Here is a 23,296-nt window from a genome sequence, read left to right as displayed (position 1 = left end):
TGTTTGGGGAGTCTCCCACATGCCTTTTGGTGAACACCAAACATGTTTGCTTATTTTTTTCTGGACACTCTTCCGTAAAGCCCAGCTATGTGGAGTATATGGCTTAAAGTGGTCGTATGGACAGATACTCCAATCTCCGTGGTGGAGCTTTGCAGCTCCTTCAGGGTTATCTTTGGTCTCTTTGTTGCCTCTCTGATTAATGCCCTCCTTGCCTGGTCTGTGAGTTTTGGTGGGCGGCCCTCTCCTGGCAGGTTTGTTGTGGTGCCATATTCATTCCTTTTTTAAATAATGGATTTAATGGTGCTCTGTGGGATGTTCAAAGTTTCGGATATTTTTTTATAACCCAACCCTGATCTGTACTTCTCCACAACTTTGTCCCTGACCTGTTTGGCACGCTCATTGGTCTTCATAGTGCCGCTTGCTTGGTGGTGCCCCTTGCTTAGTGGTGTTCCAGACTCTGGGGCCTTTCAGAACAGGTGTATATATATACTGAGATCATGTGACAGATCATGTGAGACTTAAATAAAGTCCACCTGTGTGCAATCTAACTAATTATGTGACTTCTGAAGGTAATTGGTTGCACCAGATCTTATTTAGGGGCTTCATTTCAAAGGGGGTGAATACATATGCAGGCACCATTTTTCATATTTTATTTCTTCTTTTTTTTTTTAAACCTGTCATTTTTTTCATTTCCCTTCACCAAATTATGTCCATTACATGAAATCCAAATAAAAATCAATTTAAATTACAGGTTGTAATGCAACAAAATAGGAAAAACGCCAAGGGGGATGAATACTTTTGCAAGGCACTGTATATGTCTATTATTTATTTATTTATTTGGGCAGGTAGCGTTCTCCTGGCAGCCGCCAAACCCAGATTCGCTAGATGGTGAAGCGTGATTCATCACTCCAGAGAACGCGTTTCCACTGCTCCAGAGTCCGATGGCGGCAAGCTTTACACCACTCTAGCTGACTCTTGGCACTGCRCATGCTGATCTTAGACTTGCGTGCGGCTGTTCAGCCATGGAAACCCATTTCATGAACCTCCTGACGAACAGTTGCTGTACTGATTTTGCTTCCAAAGGCAGTTTGGAACTCAGTAGTGAGTGTTGCAACCGAGAACAGACGATTTTTACYCGCTTCAGTACTTGTGTGGAATACCACTTTGCGGCTGAGCCGTTGTTGATAGTTTCCACTTCACAATAACAGCACTTACAGTTGACAGGGGCAGCTGTAGAACGGCAGAAATTTGACGAACTGACTTGTTGGAAAGGTGGCATCCTATGACAGTGCCACGCTGAAAGTTACTGAGCTCTTCTGTACGGGCCTTTATACTGCCAATGTTTCTCTCTGGAGAAATGGCTGGGTGCTCGATTTTATACACCTGTCAGGAACGGGTGTGGCTGAAATAGCCAAATCAACTCATTTGAAGGGGTGTTTTGGCCATGTAGTGTATAACAGAGGACTTTCAAAGTCCATTCTCATAAATCAAGAGTTTCCCCGTCTGTTTTTCTGTGCTATGGTGTTTGTTTACTTTCTCTCCTTCCTTTGTTCTATGTACTGAAACTTTCTTAATCCTTGCCTATACCCTCTTGGTGGCACTAGATCACCTTCCCTCTGTCAATTACCTCTCTCTCTCTCTCTCTCTCTCTCTCTCTCTCTCTCTCTCTCTCTCTCTCTCTCTCTCTCTCTCTCAATGAAAGTTCCTGCCATCATGTGAGGCTCACATCTGCATTGCAGTGCTGAGGAGAAAGCAGTGGCTGCATGAGAGGAGTCATTGTGCATGTAGAGAGAGAGCAAGTGGAAGAGAAGAGGAGAGATGGCGGGGAAGCCACATCATGGAGTCATGGGTGACACCTTGATATTATTGCCATTTGACACACACTAACACATAGACCAATCAATCTCATCCTGAAGTGATGACAACACTGAGAGGGTCATGTACCCCTCCACCCCCACCTCCCTCATAAAGTCTCTTATTAATGGCATCAGCATTTTTCCTGGTCTCTCTCTATTTCCCTCCTGATGGCGGACCCTGCTTCATTGTGTCTTGCCATGTTCCTGTAATTGCTGAAATGGCCTGCCTTATGCTGAGCATGCACGTGTGGTGTGTGTGTGTGTGTGTGTGTGTGTGTGTGTGTGTGTGTGTGTGTGTGTGTGTGTGTGTGTGTGTGTGGTGTGTGTGTGTGTGTGTGTGTGTGTGTGGTGTGTGTGTGTGTTGTGTGTGTGTGTGTGTGTGTGTGTGTGTGTGTGTGTGTGTGTGTGTGTGTGTGTGTGTGGAGAGAGCAACTCTGTACCCCACCGGGAACGGCTGGGAGTTTGTGGGGCAGAACGGCAGCAGAGCCGCGGGCGAGCTCCACACTGAGGGAAATGACAGCCTCCAGGCCAGCATTGGTTGATGACCGTGAAACTCTTGCGGTTAACGTAAAGCGAGTGAGAGGCTGCCACAGCAAGAACTGTGAGGCTGTGTGCAGTTCTGCCAGCAACACAAGCCCCTCTCCAACTACTCTGCAGTACAGAAACAAAACAACAGAGTCCGTGTTACAATTCACAACACCAGCAGCTATGCCATCCAAGGTAAGCAGAGAGGAGCTAGACAGAACAACTGCTATTTGTCAGTCTTTAAGAATAAATAGTTTTTGTGCGTGAATAAATGCTGGTATACATGCAGAAGAGAAGGCTAAGAGAAACTGTAGGAGGAGTAAAGAGAACAGTATTTGAGAGAGATAGAGTGCCTGCCTGCCTGCAGTCAGAGCAGAGGTGTCAGAGGAAGACAGATAAAGGTAGGAGTGTTTGGAGAGGTGTGGGAGCAGAGGGCAGCCGTGGAGGAGGTGTGAGAGGGTGAGTGACCAAGCGTGAGCTGCAACTGCTCTCTTTGTCATTAAACACCACCACCGTTCTAAAAGCTCCTCTCTCTCGAAAAGGTACAAATACAGTCTGATGGAAATGTATGATGTTTTCATGTAGTTATTTAGAAAATAGAGGATAGATCATTATTTTTCAAATGCACAGTGAAATGTGCTAAAAACAGGTTGTGAAGTGGGAGTGATTACTGGCAGCTTTTTATCATGTAGTTTAACCTSTGTGCACTTAAATCAGCCCTTTTCTCTCTCCCTCTTTCTCTCTCTCTCTCTCTCTTAGTTTATTATGCAGTAACATCACCAGATCTCCTTAGGCAGCTGTGCATCTCCTTATGACTGATGAGGGTAATTTCTCCCAAACAGCAGAATGATCACTTTGGTTTGGTCCCCCAACTCCCTCCTCCTTCTCTATATCMGAGTAGAAAGAAAACAGAGACATTTGTTGCTATGTCTCCAGCAGTGGGTAGAATGGGTTCAGATGATGAATAGCTCTCCAGTCCCATGCATTTGAGATACACACACATTGGCTATAATAAAGTGGTTGGTGAGAAAATAAACAAAATTGGCAAATGTGTTCTCAGTATTCATTGGTGAAGAAATGGTGCTTCTCAATCATAGAAACTTGGACTAGAATACAACATTTAATACTGATTTAAATAACACCATGGCATGTGAAAACAGCAAGCCTCCTTATTTTCTTTGATTTTCCTTAGGGGATCCAAAATAATACCCATGCCAATGTGAATTACCTTCATGGACTAGTCCCAGATATAGCGTGGTTCTTATTCCCAGTGTGTGCCCTCAGAGGAGTGATTAGAGAACAGTTAGGAGTTCTGCGCCTCTCTCCTAGCCTCATAGGTTCAGCCTCAGTGGGCTGTCTTTACCAATTTTCCCATCTGTCAGTCACAGGCCTAAACAAATCCACCTGTCTTCCAGGAGGCTGGGCTCAGAGACACTGCAGCTGTCTGGGCCGGGACAGGAGAGTGTGACAGCGCCCTCCTCTGGTGATGGAGGGTCCATTAGTCTGCTTATTAGCCTACCTGTCACCACTACGACACCATCTCACCTGGAGGTGCCTCCAGCACACTAATGTGCAGACCTACCCTTGCCCCATCACAACAATACTTTGGTGATATAAGTAATGGCTCTATGCTTCTGTGATCCACATGTCCTTGATCATCATGAGATTGTTTCCAACCTTGTAACAGTATAACAACTCATCCATGAGAGACATACACCTCAGTGGACTCATGATTGCTTGAACAATGAAGCCATTAACACCACATTATGTAAATAATAATGGACAAAAACATCTAATAGGATAAAGGCTAAGTACAGTGCAATATAATGCCACTGACTTTAACTGGCTCTTTGAATGATGTTTTCAATTATAACCATGCTAATGTAATTCATTGTTTCACAGCCGAAAATGCATTTTTAAAGCTTCACTGAGTCTCCATTTCAGAAATCAGGTTTAATCAGTCATGTACATTGAACACATGCACTGGAACGTCCTCTAAAGAGATTGACAAAGTTGCCCGGGATCTGTGCTCGCTACGGCTCTTAAAAGGGACATAACCCCCCTCCCCTCCATGGCAGGTTTCTATTGTGGAGGGAAAGTGTTCATCTGAGATATGAAAGGCCTGTACCTTTAAGAGGGCTGTCCCCCCTTTTCCTCATGCTCCCCCCCCAACCACACAGAGTAGACACTCCTCCTGCGAGCATTTGTGAAGCAGCTCCTGTCCCTTACGTCTCTTTGTGGGGAAACAGAGGGCACACTTTCTAGAGCATAACTGGAGACAGAGACACAGAGTTCCAGGCAGGACGCCCAGGGTTCCAGCCTACAGCCACYCCTGGCCCAGCCCTGCAGGGGACAGCTCCCCCAGAGCACCTTGGCCAAGAGGTCCACGAAAGGAGAAGAGATGCTAATCAACTGGACCGTCCCAGAAAGTGAGATGATATGAATGATATGAATCCAACTGATAAATGCTGGATCTGAACCCTAAGTGAGAGGTGTATTGAGTGTGTTGTGTAAAGTAACCATTTTCTCTTGAAAAGTTAGACTGAAGCATCGAAGTATCCAGGTTACAAGGATAAAGGCTCATCGAAAGAAAACAAGAGAAAGGACACTTCAGCTGAGAATTTATGCATTTTCAAGTATTATTTTTTTTACATCTTGAATTGCCCCATTTGTATTCTCAATTCACCACCCAGCGTTTAWCTTATTTTTTCAGCTGTCTGTAAAGCAGTATGAAAGACTCTATTGAAAGCACTTTCTGCGAGCCGGATAATATTCATGTCTGAAGCCTTGAAACTTTCGCAGACGTCTACAGAAAAAAGAAACCTATAACGAGAATAAGAAAACAATGCTGTGCTGGATCCCATATGAGTAAGAGTCTCTGACTGGACTTTTATGATTGKAGAAGATACAGGAGTGAAGACATGTATTCCGGCTGTGGAGTTGGAGGGGCCAGCCTTCAAAGCCAGTATCAGGGCAGGGACTCTGTCAGACCATACACCGGACCTGGAGGGAATGCACAAGCCCCAATGGAAACCGGTGTGACCCCAGCTAGGTGCCCAGTATATCAGGTTCAGCCTTACAGTGGGCAGCCCTCCTGCACTGTCAACAGTGTTTCCAACACACAGCCCACCCCGGTGCCTACACCTCTACCTCCACCTCCCGCTGCACTCAAACCRGGCCAGGGTGGGTTCAAGAAGGTGTGTCGCACAGAGGAGGACTGCCCGTGCCCCTTCCCAGGATTGGCCTCAGGAGTGCTGGAGATGCGTGTCAAGGAGGGCAGTAAGATCCGTAAYCTCATGGGTTTCGCCATGGCTCGCATGCAGGGGGATGTCAGTGGTGTTGGGGTTAGTGGAGGCGGTGGCCTGAGGCAGGTTGTTTTCTCTGGGTCAGGTCGTGCCGTCACCAAGACCATCACATGCGCTGAGATCATGAAGAGAAAAGTGGGGTCTCTGCACCAGCTGACCAAGCTGCGCTACAAGGGTGTGAGGGAGGTGTGGGARAGCCACGAAGGGGGGGCATCGGAGATGACTGTTCACAGGACCGTCCCCTCCATCAGCATCCTTTTGTCCAAAGACCCCCTGGACCCCCAGGAGCCCGGCTACCAGCCCCCTGAGACTCTCAGTGCTCTCTGGGAGGACAGAGACAGTGTGGATGCCCCACAGACAGCCAGCAAGAGACCTCTTGGTCTGTCCCCATACAGCAGTTTCCCTGAATCTAAGAGAGTGTGTCTGGGTCTGGATGACGGGACTCTGGCTCTGTCCACCCCCCTGGCTAACTGACTGACTGAACTGGTATCAAACAGTTGAGTGGGAAGGATCATAGGAGTTCATTCTGCACTGCCCTCCACTGAAGCACAGTGCTGAAACAATCAGAACATTCACTCAGACAGAACCGTGCTTTCTGAGGAGAACTGAGCACCCTGCCCACCCCATCCTCCAGAGGTCAGTCAAAATAGGACCTGAAAGCTTGTCTCTGTAGATACAGCATTTATTGAACCCATTTCTCAGCACAATCAATCGTTCGCCTTTGTGCCCAGAGATACTTAATATCATCATACTATATGTCACACTGTAAGAGCTTAGACATGACAGCACACGTATCTTATTTTAAAACATCAACACAACACAGAGTGACCAATCACCCAAGATCCCAGATTTCTGCWTTCAGTAGACTGACAATACCTTTTGAACATTGTAGTTCTGTTTTCCTAATTATATCCTACAACTGCAAATCTGTTCAAATGCATATTGTAATGAATACACAGAATATCYACACTCCCCTACGTATTTATTTGGACAGGGAAGCTAAAATGTTTAATTTTGCTCTATACGCCAGCATTTTGGATTTGAGATCAAACGTTTCATATGATGTGACAGTAGAGAATGTCACCTTTTATTTGAGGGTATTTTCATGCATATCTGTTTACCTGTTTAGAAATTAAAGTACTTTATGTATCTAGTCCCCCATTTGAAGGTGTCATAAGTGTTTTAACAAAGGCACTTATAGTGTTTAAAATGTAGACWATTATTACACTATGRGTGAATTTGTCCAAATACTTATGGCACCTTCAAATGGGGGGACGATATACATAARGCGCATTCATTTCTAAACTATCCATAATATGGCAAATGTCTCATGTTTTCAAATATYCAAACATTCAAATAAACTATATGCAGGAAAAGCCTTTTTGTGTATTCTTATCCCTCAGCCTTGCCTATAGTACTGTACAAAGTCCTGATTGAAAAGGAAATCACAGCGTGCTGATGTGTTGATAAGAGTAACGGGAGTGAAATTTGTCTAAGAGACAGCTGATTTAATGGCATGGCCCCTGATAAGACGCAACTCCAGAACCAAGCAGCCTGACAGATGCTGGGSGCTGAAATACAGGGACAGATTATCGTTAAGATTACAACACTACATTGCAACACACTAGAGAAAAGGATCAAAACTAAAGTTGATATAAATTCACATAGTCAGTGTCCCTCCAGAATATGAAACCATAGCAGCAGACTCAACTCCATACCATAACTACAGTGCTAGGGTTCAAGTAGAGCAGTGGTTCCCAAACTTTTTATAGTCCCGTACCGTTTCAAACATTCAACCTCCAGCTGCGTACCCCCTCTAGCACCAGGGTCAGCACACTCTCAAATGTTGTTTTTTGCCATCAATGTAAGCCTGCCACACACACACTATACAATACATTTATTAAACATAAGAATTAGTGTTTTTGTCACAACCCGGCTCATGGGAAGTGACAAAGAGCTCTTATAGGACCAGGGCAMAAATAATAATAATCAATAATTTTGCTCTTTATTTAGCMATCTTACATATAAAACTTTATTTGTTCATCAAAAATTGTGAATACCACATTAACCACAGGTTAATGAGAAGGGTGTGCTTGAAAGGATGCACATAACTCTGCAATGTTGGGTTGCATTGGAGAGAGTCTCAGTCTTAAATCATTTTCCACACACAGTCTGTGCCTGTATTTAGTTGTCATGCTAGTGACGGCCAAGAATCCACTCTCACAAAGGTACATGGTTGCAAAGGGCATCAGTGTCTTAACAGCGCGATTTGCCAAGGCAGGATATTCTGAGCTCAGCCCAATACAGAAATCTGGCAGTGGCTTCTGATTAATTAAAATTTTCACAGAACTGCTTGTTGCAATTTCAATGAGGCTCTCTTGTTCAGATATCTGTAAGTGGACTGGAGGCAGGGCATGAAAGGGATAACGAATCCAGTTGTTTGTGTCATCTGTATTGGGAAAGAGTCCCTGTAATCCTAGATTCAGATAATTCAGGCGAGAAAAAACATCACCCAGATAGGCCAGTCATGTGAGAAACTCATCATCATGCAAGTGGTCAGACAAGTGAAAAGGATGGTCAGTAAAGAAAACTTTAAGCTCGTCTCTCAATTCAAAAAAATGTGTCAATACTTTGCACCTTGATAACCAGCGCACTTCTGTATGTTGTAAAAGCGTTACATGGTCGCTGCCCATATAGGGCAGCGACCATTCTGCACTGCATAGTGCAGAAAATACACGAGAGTTCAGGGGCCTTGCTTTAACAGTTAACCATTTTCACTGTAGTGTCCAAAATGTCTTTCAAGCTGTCAGGCATTCCTTTGGCAGCAAGAGCTTCTCAGTGGATGCATCAGTGTACCCATGGATCTGGAGCAACTGCATGCATGCGCGTTACCACTCCACTATGTCTCCCTGTCATGGCTTTTGCGTCATCAGTACAGATACCAACACATCTTGACCACCAAAGTCCATTTGATGTCACAAAGCTGTCCAGTACTTTAAAAATATCCTCTCCTGTTGTCCTGGTTTCCAGTGGTTTGCAGAAGAGGATGTCTTCCTTAATTGATCCCCCATAAACGTAACGGACAGGATACCAGGAGCTGTGCCAGGCCCGCCATGACTGTTGGCTCATCCAGCTGTAACGCATAGAATTCACTGTCTTGTATGCGAAGCAGTAATTGTTTCAAAACATCTCCTGCCATGTCACTGATGCGTCGTGAAACAGTGTTGTTTGATGAAGRCATTGTCTGTATCGTTTTCTTTGGCCTTTGCCCCCAGCATTGTCCCAGCCATATCCGCGGCAGCAGGAAGAGTGAAGTCCTCCACAATTGTATGGGGCTTGCCTGTCCTAGCCACTCGGTAGCTCACCATTTAAGACTCTTCTAGCCCTTTCTTATTAATGGTATCTGTTGCTTTTATACATGTCTTACTACTCGAAAGTCGTCTTAATTCTTGATCAAAAAACTCCCGTGGCTTATTTTTCAAATTGGCATTTTTGGTTTCTCAATGTCTGCGCAAGAGTGAAGGTTTCATCAAGTTGTGATATAGTACTTTTGCACATATAACACACTGTGGCTGAGGAAAGGTACTACTCCCAATATAAGTGAATCCCAAATCAATGTAGTTCTCATCATGTTTGCGCCTCTTCGATGGTCCAACGTCCCTGTCTGTTGGTCGGTTCTTTCCCGGGTAAGGAGGCAGTAGCTCTTTGGCTGCGTCAGATTCACAACTGTCAGTGTCCATGCCAGCTGGGCTAACAACAAATGTAGAATTACTGATGCTAGCATTGGATGTGCTCGTGRAAGCAGAACAACTTGTGCCGTCGACAGATGCAGTTGTAGAACTGCTGGTAGTAGCAGTGCTACCAGTAGAGCTGGTATGTGGCTCTATGGACATGGTTAAAAAAGTAAGGTTTCTGCACTTTTTATCAATTTTAGAGCAAACGGAATGAGCTACATTTGGCTACATACGGACCGTTAGTGGAATTCCTGAGAGAGTAACGGTTAATGTGATTGGACTAGACTACCTGTATTTGACATTGTGTTGTTATTTTGCTGAACACTAGATGGTTTAATTTTATTTTTGGCAGTGAAACAAGGCTACTTATGTGAGGAAAAACCTCGCCCAAATGTATAGACCCATTGGAAAATATAAATGGACTGTTTTAAAATGTATAAAAATGTTTTTTTTTTTTTTTAAATAAATCAATAAATGAATCGCATTTTTATTTGGCGTACCCCCGACTGCATTGTGGGTATCCCTGGGGGGTAATTTAATTTGTAATTTAATTACATTTGTTAGTTGAACTCAATTCAAATCTTGGTAGTGTTTTCAGTAGTTAATTACTTTTTAGATGTGTAGCTAACTGGAACTACACACAAAGAAAATATTGGTGAAGTAGGCAAGAATTTCCTTTCTTTCACAGCATCAGAATTGCCCAATTCTAACTTGAAACCGTTTTTGTGTTGAATAGGCTAAATTACACATTCTGTTTTAAGGAAACATTTTGCTAAACATTTTGGGACTGTATCAACAGTGGGCTAATGAAACAAATACCAAAAGTTMGTTTTTGAGAGGTATTTTCCTTTAAATCTGACTCCAGAGTGATATGTTATTGCAACTTGTAGTATATGACATTGCAGATTTAGATATGATMATTTATCATGAAGTAGTTTGGATGTTTTTTTAAAGTAACTTTAGAGTCATTCCAGCTTTAAAAAGCACAAGAAACACGATTGACAATTTATTTTCATCATGAGCAAAAGTTATTGGTTTTCTACCCAAAGTTCCAAAGAAAATGTTGTGATCTATTTAATAAATACAAGAGACAAGAAAAATGGATTAGGGTGTGGTGACAGTAGCAGGAACAGTGGCATCTAGTGGGCAAAACGTGGTACTTTCACACTAACTTACGGTAAAAAATGCAAGCGACTTCAATGGCTTTAATTTCTCTTAACAGGGGGAAAAGACCATCACCAGATTCACATGGAATACATTAATAAGGATGAAGAAGCAATACTCCAAGCAGCAGCTCCAAACTACCTGTCAGACAGAGAACTGATATTGTATACTGGTTGTTGAGTTGGAGTGTGAGGGTCCATGGGTGGCTTTTGATCGTTTTATTGGATTCCTCATGCCTAATCATTGTTAGGTAGAATTATGGTCCAAGTCGGATAATAGKTACTATATTTATTAAAGAATATATACATCCTATAAATTAAAATGGCCAATATGGGCGCAATCAATTATCTTTATTTCAACAAAATAATGTTTCAAGGAATGCTAATCGTATCTGTTTCGACCTACATAAATGATTTCAGAACAATCTGAGATGGTGGGTGTCATGGCTTGCTGAAATGACCCTTCAGTTAGGTAAACTATGTTTCTTAGGGTAGCTTTAGTGTGGCTAAACTTCTTCCAGTGTGAAGTAATTGGTAGCTTGGTAAAMTATATTTTCAGAGTAACTTCCCCTTCCCTATATCTTATGGGATATTGTACATCTGACTCGAAAACGAGTCAAGTAGTCCTTGCTCGATCCGTTTTGAACAACTCATTAAAATACTGATAAGTGTAAGAAGTTTTTCCTTTATCAAATGATTAGATACTGTCCCAAACCAAGATCACACTTCACCAGAGGTATTAGTTCTAAATCAGCCATGCCTGCTGAGTATGTTAACCTTTTACAAATGGAATTAAGTGTCMTTTCTCTTCATCATGAGGAAWATCTGCAAGGACAACAATTGGCCTAATACAATCCATTTATCAAAATGGCTTTAGAGCTCTGGAAATAGATTTGAACAATTACGATCATAGTGCAATTTGTCAAGAAGTGTGATCCCATGTACTTCTAATATTTTGGCTGAGATGACATCTTTCAAAATATATATATTTTTAAATCACGAAATACCAAACAGTGCTTTTGTAGCAAATGTCTGCCTGCGTTTCACTGTCTAGAGAGGACACAGCCATTAACCTCCTTCTCAAACCCATTAAATCAATCTGAGCAAAGCAGAGAAACCAAGGTTGAATAAAAKAAATGCTGCGACTGCAATAAAGCCCATATGGAACAAACCGTGTGTCCTCAAGACTGGAGAAGGTTATCACTTCAGGTCGCTGTTATCATACAGTTAACAGCTTTCAGTGAGGTGCCTGAGGCACCAGTCAGTGATGCTGGTCACATAGATAGAGGCTCTATAAGTAAATCTCCTATCGACCTGCTGAATCCGTTATCAAGCACGACAAATTCTGGGCCAAGTGTAAAATCCAGAGAGGGTAGTTAGGGAGAACTGGATAGTGTATACCTGAGTGAGAGGACAGATAAAACACTGTGACAAAAGCATTACCCTAGAGCCAAATCACATGTGGCTGGTGAGAAATAGCATATCAGATGAGACAACAAGGCACCATATGAGTGTGTGGTGGACAAGAATACACCAGCTGGAAGTCTATTTCCCCAATGACATTGGTTTTCTATAAAGTACAACAGCTTTTTGTATGGAACACATCAAATGGTATTCTCCTAAAACATATAGGCCTACAATTACACTGAACCAAAATATAAACACAACATGTAAATTGTCCCATGTTTCATGAGCTGAAATAAAAGATCTCAGAAATATTCCATATGCAACAAAAGCTTACTACTCTCAAATGTTGTGCACAAATGTGTTTACATCCCTGTTAGTGAGCATTTATCCTTTGCCAAGATAATCAAATCACCTGACAGGTGTGGAATATCAAGAAGCTGATTAAACAGCATGATCATTACACAGGTACACCTTGTGCTGGGGAAAATAAAACGGCACTTTAAAATGTGCAGTTTTGTCACACAACACAATGCCACAGATGTCTCAAGTTTTGAGGGAGTGCGCAATTGGCATGCTGACTGTTTCAGCATGATAATGCACGGCCCCTTGACGCAAGGATCTGTACACAATTCCTGGAAGCTGAAAATGTCCCAGTTCTTCCATGGCCTGCATACTCACCAGACATGTCACCCATTGAGCATGTTTGGGATGCTCTGGATCGTCAGCGTCATCCAGTTCCCGCCAATATGCAGCAACTTCGCACAGCCATTGAAGAGGAGTGGGACAACATTCCACAGGCCACAATCAACAGCCTGATCAACTCTAGGAAGGAGATGTGTTGCACTGCATGAGGGAAATGGTGGTCACCAGATACTCACTGGTTTTTTATGGTATCTGTGACCAACAGATGCATATCTGTATTCCCAGTCATGTGAAATCCATAGATTAGGGCCTAATTTATTTATTTAAATTGAATGATTTCCTTATATGAACTGTAACTCAGTAAAATCTTTGAAATTGTTGCATGCTGCGTTTATATTTTTGGTCAGTATACTACTACTACTAATAATAATAATAAATACATTTTAATATTGATTAATAATAACCATTTTCTGTTTTCCAAAACCTACCAATGACGTGGATGTGGATTAAGGCAGCCCCCACACCTCTCTGATTCAGAGCGGTTGGATTAAATGCGGAAGACACATTTCAGTTGAATACACATTTCAGTTGAACTGACTAGGTATCCCCGTTTCCTTTTCCACTGCATAAAGAATGAGAATAAATTCATTTTGAACTTGTGATAAAAGTGTGCACTCTATTTCTTCCCTTCTCACCCCGCTGCAGCAGATGAGAGCGAGGTCTCTCGGATGGCGTGGGAGTTTGCTATCACCCTGCCTCCAGATGGTTCCATCTTTTCTTATCTAGAAGAATGGGTGCTTCCTCCATTCCCTTATCTGGGAATCTTTTCAATTGAATATTTACTGGGCCTATGTTTCTTTCTGCCTGTGTTAGCCCCACTGAACACACTATTCCTCTTGCTTGGGAAGACCTGCCGAAGGGTTTTTCTCCCCCCTTCATGCACACTCTCACTCTCCATCTCCCTAGTTAGGGAATGGGACAGTGATTGATTATGTGATTATGCCAGAAAAGAACGTAAGGTTAAGCTGGGAGCAGCACAGAGGTATTAATGAATGACCATACAGGGAATATGTTCATCAATAGAGAAAAGTATGGATTATGACAGGGGGGAATACCTCCTCCATCTAGTGTCAAGAATAGAACAGATGGAGTTAATCACTTTTTCCCCACACTCTTATTTCCTTCTTCACTTTTTACACCACGGATTAAGAGGCACACTCAAACAGTCATTGAAAACGTCTTATTGCAATATAACTGGCAGGCTGGGGTCTATCTGCAYGAACAAACCAGGGCACAGCTCCTCCCTGGTAAGTGTCTCGAAATGTCTTTGCAAAAAACACTTTTCTGAAATTCCTCCATGTTGGATTAATCAGTGCAGTTGAGGATGTAATTGCAGTGCTGAAGTCAAAGCTATAAGTGCAGATAATGAAGACTGAATAAATGGCTTTCAGAATTCAAAGTTTAAAAATTATGAGAATTGCAGCGACCATTGTGCCCCTGATATATATGCTCTAAAATTGTAGAGGGCCACAATACAAAATGATGGGATTTTAGTTTGTTTTATATTGATGCAAGAGTTGCAAGGGTTCACGGAATTGGTATAGAACAAATGAATCTATTCCCCAAAATGTAATTTCTGATGTGCAAGCTGATGATTGAATGATAAAATTGACAATTGAGAAGAAAAAAAATATTGGSCTAAATGGTGGTTTTACTTATTTGCCTGTCTTCTGAAGCTTTCTCAAAATTCTCAGAGAATCTCCATTGAAATAGTTTAGTCCAGGACTAAATGAATCTGTGTCCGGGAAACCGCCTCTCACTGTGTTACATGGGTTATTGTAAAATTGTGAAAGCTGTCAATTTGGTTACTTGATCTGACTGTTGCTGCCCTCTGGTGGAGGTGAAATATTATAGAGGCCAACATTTTGAGAGGACATCAGTAAATAACAGTTCTATATGCTTCATGTTCAGGCCGTTAAAGGGACTAGATGATGGAAAGACATGTTTGTTTTGGCACAACATTTTTTTTAAATTGTTCAGTACATTTATTGATTGATGATCCTCAAGTTATCGCACTTAGTCWAACTTATAGGTCTTGTCATGCCAAATAGTGTTCACAATGGAATTCGACAAACTATTAGCGTCCGTTGCTATATCAACGGTGTGTTGACCTAATGATTCGAATTTTGGAGATCGTTACAGACTAAATTACTTTATTTTCATAATCGCTATGCAAACAAGGCTTATTTCCGCAACAATTTCGTTTGTTGAAGTTTTGTTTAGCTAATAAAATGAAAACATTCATTTGACCTACTTTTGGGTACCTTGTTAACATGACAACATGAAATCCATGTCTTAAACGTTGCTGTGTTTCAGAAATGGAAAAGAAAACGTGTCATCTGCTTGACACATGAAAGTTACTTACCTTACAGATCACGAAGTCAGCTAATTTCCACTCCATTCATATGCAAATCCGTTTGATTCATACACTGGCTTGTCTGGCTGTCATGCTTATATTTTAACCTGCTATCCCCTATCTACGCTGAAATAATATAATTTCCGTAGTCCTTCCTCTATTATGATCAATTTTTTTCTTCTATCTATTGTAGGTTCTAGGATACAACAATGAATCATGTGGAACAAATAACTACCATCAAAGGATACCTTACAACTTACAATAATGAACACCTTGTGAAACAGCTGTGAAAACCAACCTGCCAATATTTAAGATTTGAATACAAACTTTGATCGTTTTTGGTACAGTTGTGTCCTTAATTTATTTTCACAGATTTTCTGTACACTCAAATGGCAATCATAGACTAAAATACTGAATACTGGTGTGTGGAATTCTGCCTGTCACTTGTTCTCAACAGGYAGCCAGTCTCAGAAGGGGGACGTGAAGAGAGAGACTGCAGGCACTGCTGCTCTCTTTGTTCTGAGTGTTTGCAGTGCTAGTGTTTTTAGTTTATCTGTGTATCTCACATATTATGTGCCCGGTATGATAGAGCAAGGAAACTTTCTTAGCAGATAATGACAACAGGGTAGATGATGTAAAGAAAAGTTGGAGGATGGTTGGTAATGGAGGACATCAGGTGGATCCACGTCTGGGTGTTGGGCAGAAACTCTAGCTGCTGGAGAACAGGAGTAGAGTTAAAAGGAAGAAGGTAGGAGACAGACGTAAACAAGCAAACACAGTTTAGGTTACAGTTTACTGTGAGAACATTTGATGGATTAGTGCAGTGTTAAAAAATAAATTAACCGCGGGTAATCATATTTACCTGGTCAAAAACCTTCACATCCTTCTCAGTCCGTGCCTGAAGGTGGTCCTCAAAGGCGTTCTGATCTGGTTCGACAACTTCCACCACAYCAGGTGGGGTTTCAGTGATCTGAAAGTACGTTATACAAAAATAACAATAGACAAACAACAACACTAAGTCAATCACAAATTTGAAATACTACAGTATATGCAATAATTGTATATACAATTGCATTGTTTACCTCAGTCAACAGCTGCTGCTCCCGTCTGCTGTTGTGTGCAAAGAGAATTACCTTCAGGTTGTTCTCCCACCCTTCCTGGTATCAAGGAACTTGCCCATGGCAGTCTTGAGGGTCTGGTTGGTCCATTTACCAAACCTGGAGGAGGGGGTAGGAAAGCGATATCTATTGACAATGTAAGATATTGAAATATGTCTGATTATGTACCATGGAAAAACAAATTGTAAAAAATAAATAAAACAAACCATTGGTGGCAGAACATAACCTATAACATCCGTACCTTGTTCCACCGTTCATGACCTCGGTCATGACCTCAGGAGAACTGTGGGTGTTGAACATAGTCCACCATCGCCTTGGAGGTGGCCTCGCTAGTCTCGTCCTTGATGGGTATCATACAAAACAAACATTTATTTTTTGTTCCAAGCACCATTTTTAATGGGTTATAGAAGGGAATTTAGAGATAAGCACATACTCTTCCCTTACTGACCTTAATGGGTATTGCTTCACCCACTTGGTAAAGTGATCGGTCGCCGGCAGACACCAGCTGTTGCCATTCCTGGATTTCGTGAAGGGTCAGATGAGGTCCACCCCTAACATTTAAAATGTTAGAGAGAAGATGACCTTATTTACTTACCCGTATCTGTCATACAGTATGCAGATTTTTTGTTAATTGTAAAGGATACTGAACCCACACATTCTAGAATATTAGAACGAAATACAAAACAACTAATCAGGGCAAAATGTTTATTGGAACACTACCGATCATGTGCCATGTTGAAATCAACTTTTGATGGACTTCAACTCCGGTGCCAGTCTTTGCCTACTCAAACTTCTGATGCTCGAACAGGGTACTGACCTTTAAGCAAAAAGTGATACATTTAAAACATTGTGTGCCCTCTGATATGAGACAATTTTAACATTTTTTTTTTGTATACAAAATCTACAATAACAATCTAAATGGACCAAAAAGAGACAATAATAAAAACTGTCAATGGAATGTGAGAAAATTATGGTAACTAGTCTGGCCCTAATTCAGGTAATTTTTTTAAATTTTCTTCCATACCCCCTCCACAACACAACAGGATGTGGGCTCACAGAAAGAGTGGGGTCATCGTCATTTTGGTCAAGGCTGTCATCATGCAGGTTCAGCACGGAGGGAGTACTTTTCGCACGCAGCTGATGTGCCTAAAAGTTGCAAAACATTTTCAGCACTGGCTGGCCTCACCAGACAGCTTACGTCATATAGAATGGTACAGGATGGAGTTAAGGGTCTGCAGGACATCTGATTTCTAAGTTTGCTTTTTAACACACTCATCTGGCTGAACACTCTCATTGACTTCAGCATTCGAGTGTGGCAAGGACAAGCACAGCACCAGCAGCCATGGCAAGTTCTTGAAAGGGGTTGATATAGCTGCATCCCTGAACTTCCAAATCTCAACTCCAGAAGCCCAGTGTGTTTTGTCTCATTCCATTTACTAAGATGGATGGCACGCCATTGCTGGACAATCTTGTCTATCTCTGCAGGGGAGTAGCCAAGGAGCTTGGCTATTTGTTCTATTTCTCCAGGGCTCTTATTGTGCTTTAGAGTTTCCTCCACATTGAAACTGACATGTACTGCAATGCCTTCGATGTTGTCCGGCAGTCTCACCTCAACTCATTAGTGAGGGAGATGGTGAAGGCTACACACTGTTTTGGACATTGCTTTCTTCCTCAGGCGCAAGGTGGAGCTCAGCTGCCTTTGACTCAAAAAGGTAACCAAGGTACGGTTTGGGACGATGTAATCATCTATTGGCCATTTTGAGTACATCAACATTTGCCAGTGGATTCAGCACCCTGCTTCTCACAGACTTGATCAGGCTAACCAAGCTGTCAAGTAGCTTAAGAGGATCTACTTGCTCTCCCTCAAAAGCCTTGATGGCCAACTGTACCTCACCCAGCACTGACTTCAAAAAAGTCAGATACAATATGTTTTGAGGATCACTGTACATGGAGTATAAAACCTCAGCCATGTAGCAGTGTTCACTGGACTTGGTAACTGCGAAATGCAGCCTAAGCTCCTCCCACTGGTCCAAAATGCGTGAAACCGTGGGTTCAATGGAGAGCCAACGTGTGGCACACACCTTGGTTATCTGTAAAGGTTTCTCCCCACAGTTGATGGTCTCATATATGGCCTTGTAGGCCTCCCTGCGCTTTGGAGACACTGAAAACCAGTTGTAAGTCTCTCGTACCAAGTACTCCACACTACGGGGGATGGTGTCATTGGAAGCATGACTTACAGCAAGCTGCAGAGAGTGGCACACACAGTGAATAAGAACCAGATATTTGAGGCCATACTCCTCCTTCAGCACTTTATGGACCCCATTGTTAATCCCGTCATAACAGAGGCATTTGGAGTCCCTATCCCCAGGGGTTTCTCTTTTTTAAGACAACACTTCTTGAGGAAAGCCACAACAATACGGGCATAGATTTGGCATCTCCTCCCTCCAACTCAACAAGCCCCAGAAATGTTGATACAATTGTCTGCTTGGTGTCACTAAAGTACCTTATCACAACCCCCAGGTACTTAGAAACACTTACATCCGTGGACTCATCGAGGAGGAGGCTGAAACGCTGGTCACCCACATCTGCGACCAACTTTTTCAGAAAGTATGGTGCTAGAACAATAATAATAATTTCTGTGCATTTTGAAGTGGGTAGCAGCAATGGAGTCTGAGAAAGCAGCTCTACATGCTTCTCCAATGTGATCACATGCCAGCATGGAACAGTGCTCAGCGATAGCTAATGCCATGGTGGCCTCAGCCTTTTTTGCAGAGTAATTTTTTTTAACCATAAATGGCAGCTTGTTTTGGGTGGAACTGTTATAAGGCTTTGCGTTTTTTTGAGTATGTTTTTGAGTTGTCATGTGTTTTTTTTTTACATACAAGTTTGGTGTAGAAATCAGCCTTACAATACAGGCAGTATGCCCGTGTATCATCTCCAATAAACAGCTTCAACCAGCCTTTGAATTCAGGGTTTGATTCCCACTCCTTTCTGTATTTTTGAGTGTACAGTTTAGACTGAGACATGATGAGCTAGCCAGCTAGATGTTTAGAATATGTCAGAGAGGCACACACACAGTGGACAAGGTGAGTAAGTGACTGAGGCTGTGTGAGTCAAATGCAGTGATTTATTTTAGACAAAGAACATTTTACATTTACATCCCGCCCTGAATGTAAGCCAGGGCGGGATCAGCCAGCGGCGGCTTCCCGCATGCGCGATTCATTTGCAGTCTGGACGCAGAGGGGTGAACATCTCCTGCTCTGACTGCAGCTGGGAGGGACTGCTGCGTGAGGACTGTGAGTGCTTTGGGACAGGGGTGGGGCCCACGGCAGCACCCGCTGCTTGTTGAGAAGAGTAAGAACGATACGTGCTTTCACGTCAGAGTCTCCAAAAGTCATAACACCAGAAAAAGTCACTATATTTGTCGCTAGTCGATTTTCTTGAAAATGTGTCACTAGAGGGATCTAAATACTCGCTAAATATAGCGACAAAGTCGCTAAGTTGGCAACACTGAATAGAACTAGAACTGCCCGCATCCTCCTATGAGGTCAAATAGAGCCAAGCAACCAGCATAATAACGGACGCTTTGGTTCATTATGTAATCTGGTCAGAATGTTGCAAGTTCTAGAAACGGAAGCTAGAACTCATCGAATCCTATTGTGACGTAGGGGGGACACTATTTGGCCGGTGTAATAAATACCATTTAATATAACACAAGCATATCCCTATTACATTGTTATAACTAACTTCTTTCAAAACAGGGTTTCTCACAAACTCATAAAGCAGATACTGAGACCCACACACACCCAGAGACAGATGGCTGACATAGACCTTTTATCAACACTGACAAGAAAAGGGTGCTTGGTACTGTATTTCACGAGGTACTGAGACACACACATACCCAAGGACAGAGGGCTGACGTAAACCTTTCATAAACACAGATAAGACAGGAACATCTACGCACACACAAAAACTCCTCTTCAAGTCTGAACATTACAGAGACACCCAAGAATGTAAAATAGGAACATCTACACCACACCTAATCTCCTGTTTTAGCTTGAACATTTCTGAAGACAAAGAACTCTACTCAGAGCCAATGGGACAGTGATTACTAGCCTGAAGGAGACCTCGCCCAACGTCATCAGAACAAACCAGAGGACAAACTTCCAGACTCAACCTACTTTCTGTACTGTATAAATGTATATGCACTCTTAGTTCTGGCTTATTTCTGCAAGTTCCATATGACTAAATGAATAAGCCGTGCACGCTTGTACCAGATATCTTTACTCTTAAATAAAAGTGTCACTTGTCATACCAATTTACCACTTGTCTGAATCGATCCTTGACCGGCTCACCCTTCTCCATAGCAATTATCAACACCGGGGACACTATTTGGCATGACAGGCCAAGCCCAATATTGAACTCTAACGTTACTCCTTAGTTCAAGGACCTTAATTTCGTATAGATGTTACAAGTTGTAATTTGTATGATATGTTGCAATTTAACATTAACTTGGTAGCTAACAGTAACGTTGAGCTAGGCAGGAGTTAGGGTTAGAGTTAAGGTTGCTAACATGCTAAGTACCAAGCATTTGCAAAGTTGCTAATTAGCTCAAATCCAAAATTGTCATGTTGAGATTAAACACACAACATTTAGGTTGCTATATTCGTGTTACACACACCACCCATCCCCTTTCGTTTGCCTTAAGTAACCTTCTGTCTCATTTAAACAAAACCAAACGTAACATATACTAATTAGCAGTGGCGTGCCGTGGCCTGGGCCTAGGCTTCAGTAGGACTACACAGTCCACCCGAATAATCCACCTCTTATTATCATCAATTATGCATGGCTCTAGACACTATACATTTAGACAGAAACGCAGTATAACCAGCGTTGCGTCACCTTGAAATTGACAAATTTGAAATTTTTGGGTAAACAGTGTTTAACAGACAACTCAAGTTTGCAAAAGCCAGTGTGGCTCCAAACACCAAATCGATCACTTGCAAATAATAGGTCATTCCCAGCAGTACAGTTTGCAGTGCTTCTCGAGCCTTTGAGCCATTGACACGCTCGTAGTTTGAAACTTTGAAAGTGCGAGCGAACGAACCCTTTCCCGCCTGTGACAGGCTTTGTGGCGTCGGGCGACGCTCTCTTACAATGTCTAACTTTTTCTTGAAAGTTCGTCTTGAGAAATGGCGGTTATAATTATATCCTCGACGAAATCGATATCTTCTCCTCCTTCCGCCATTGTGGGTCAAAAAACAGCTTAGTAGAGTTTCCTAGATCTGCATAGACCTGCCATAGACCTGCCTCTCAATATTGGTAATCCAATCAAAAGACGTGGACGCCCTACGCCTGCTAGCTGGCTCCTGTGTAACACTGGAGCCAGCCAGCAGGCGTACAATAGCCAACTCTAAAGCTGATTGGTTGACAAATTTTAATTTCCATTCACTTTAAGCTACAAGCGCCCGCACTGTTGATTCTGAAGGCCTGAGAGCAGATTTTAGACCCCTGGCAACACATGATGGCTGAATATGATTGGATAAAAGATCTAACATAAAGACCAGCCCTCCAAATCTCAACCTGGGGCTGGAAGCAGTGCAACCAAGAGGAAAGCTATGAAATGAAGAGTATAACTCTTACTCTGGGGAATAATTTAATACATATTTGTGGGAAAATATATTTAAAAAAAAATTATATTCTGATGATGTTTAGGCCAGCAGAGAAGGCCTTGCAGGCCCTGACGGCCCACCACTGCTAWTTAGAGTGTCCCGGATTTGATGTACTATTTTACCTCTAGTCAATGAGACCAGGCTGTCCGTTTACACACAGGTGTTCAGAGAGGCAGATAGCTAATTAGCAAAGGTCGTCCAATCTTTCTTCCCTGTTTCCGTACACAAGCGCAGTAACATGGACATATGGCCGTCTGGGAACACTAACACTATAAAAAGGTGTGTATCAACTTAACCTTTGTTTTTCGAAAATGATTTCTCACTGATCGGGAAAGATAGTTTGTATGCTTCCCAAACCATACTGCAAGCAATGCATTGTTTAAATGTTTTTATTTAACTAGGCAAGTCAGTTAACAAATTATTATTTACAATGACGGCCTACCCCGGCCAAACACTAACGACGCTGGGCCAATTGTGCGCCGCCCTATGGGACTCCCAATCACGGCCGGTTGTGATACAGCCTGGAATTGAACCAGGGTCTATAGTGACGCCTCTAGCACTGAGATGCAGAGCTTTAGATCGTTGCCCCACTTGGGAGCCCCATCTGGTTTTCCTTGTTAAAAAGAAAACTACACCCAAAAACTATATTTTGGCATTTGTTTCATTAGTCCATTGTTGACAAGCAAAGCATGTTGGGACTCAACAATGGACTAATTACACATACCAAAAGAGTTTTGGGGTGAAATTTTCCTTTAATGTTCAGACCTAGCTTCACAGCTCTTAAACAAAACTCCCCCTTCCTTCATCCAATGATTTGTGTGTAATGTAATTGAACCAAGTCATGATCAAGGGCTAATAGGGCCCATGAACAATATACCGGTTTTTGGCATGCCAACCATTTGTTTGTTGCCGCTAGTTTCACTCTATTAATCATGCTTTTTGTGTATTAATGTTACACAGTGCACATGTTTTGGCATTAAGATCTATATTTATATGATAAGTAATGGGTTAAAACGTACTGTAGTTTAAGGGGTGAAATGGTTATTCTGTCTGCTCAAGTTTTATTTGGTCTTTGTTCAGGCAGGCGGTGTGTCAACCTGAGCTGTTTCCCAAAAGCATCGTAGCCCTAAAATAATCTTTGGTTCATTTACTTTCTATGGAATTAAGATAAGTGCTACGATGCTTTTGGCAAACCCAGCCTAGAGCTGCGTTCGAATGCCCCAATTATCAGTGGGTAATGTAGCCTAGCTAAAAAGAGAAGTGTACCCCAGTTTATTTACTGCGTTAGGCAGGTTAACACCACTATAGTAGTGTGTAATTATATGAATGCGTTACCTTAAGGTATGTGCATTGTATGCATTTATTTCCAAATGGCAGTTGTTGATAGACCTTCAAGGTGAGGCTAACAACCTACCTCACTCTGTCGCGCGGTTGTCTCCTAGCACGTAGCCACTGCGG

At 42.4% G+C, this 23,296-nt stretch overlaps 1 protein-coding gene and 1 long non-coding RNA gene across 3 annotated transcripts; one reads left to right on the top strand and one right to left on the bottom strand.

Annotated features, from left to right (window-relative positions):
• The first annotated feature begins 4,221 nt into the window (after positions 1-4,221).
• On the top strand, positions 4,222-8,397 carry LOC112069898 (ribonuclease P protein subunit p25-like). Its single transcript, XM_024137287.2, has one exon. The coding sequence runs from the start codon at positions 5,303-5,305 to the stop codon at positions 6,158-6,160; it is 858 nt and encodes a 285-aa protein (XP_023993055.1). The 5' UTR covers positions 4,222-5,302; the 3' UTR covers positions 6,161-8,397.
• A 7,192-nt stretch (positions 8,398-15,589) lies between these two features.
• LOC112069897 (uncharacterized) lies at positions 15,590-23,294 on the bottom strand. Of its 2 annotated transcripts, none has more exons than XR_011475475.1 (7): positions 23,253-23,294; positions 16,887-16,983; positions 16,615-16,717; positions 16,373-16,506; positions 16,131-16,265; positions 15,911-16,018; positions 15,590-15,763 (listed from the first exon to the last, which is right to left on the bottom strand). It is a non-coding gene; the product is annotated as an uncharacterized lncRNA (long non-coding RNA). The 2 variants fall into 2 exon arrangements; XR_002893810.2 differs by having other exon boundaries at positions 16,408-16,506.
• Between the last annotated feature and the right edge of the window lie 2 nt (positions 23,295-23,296).

This window comes from Salvelinus sp. IW2-2015, unplaced genomic scaffold, assembly GCF_002910315.2.
Source record: "Salvelinus sp. IW2-2015 unplaced genomic scaffold, ASM291031v2 Un_scaffold1143, whole genome shotgun sequence".
NCBI lineage: Eukaryota > Metazoa > Chordata > Actinopteri > Salmoniformes > Salmonidae > Salvelinus > Salvelinus sp. IW2-2015.
This window is presented reverse-complemented; position numbering and strand designations above follow the sequence as displayed.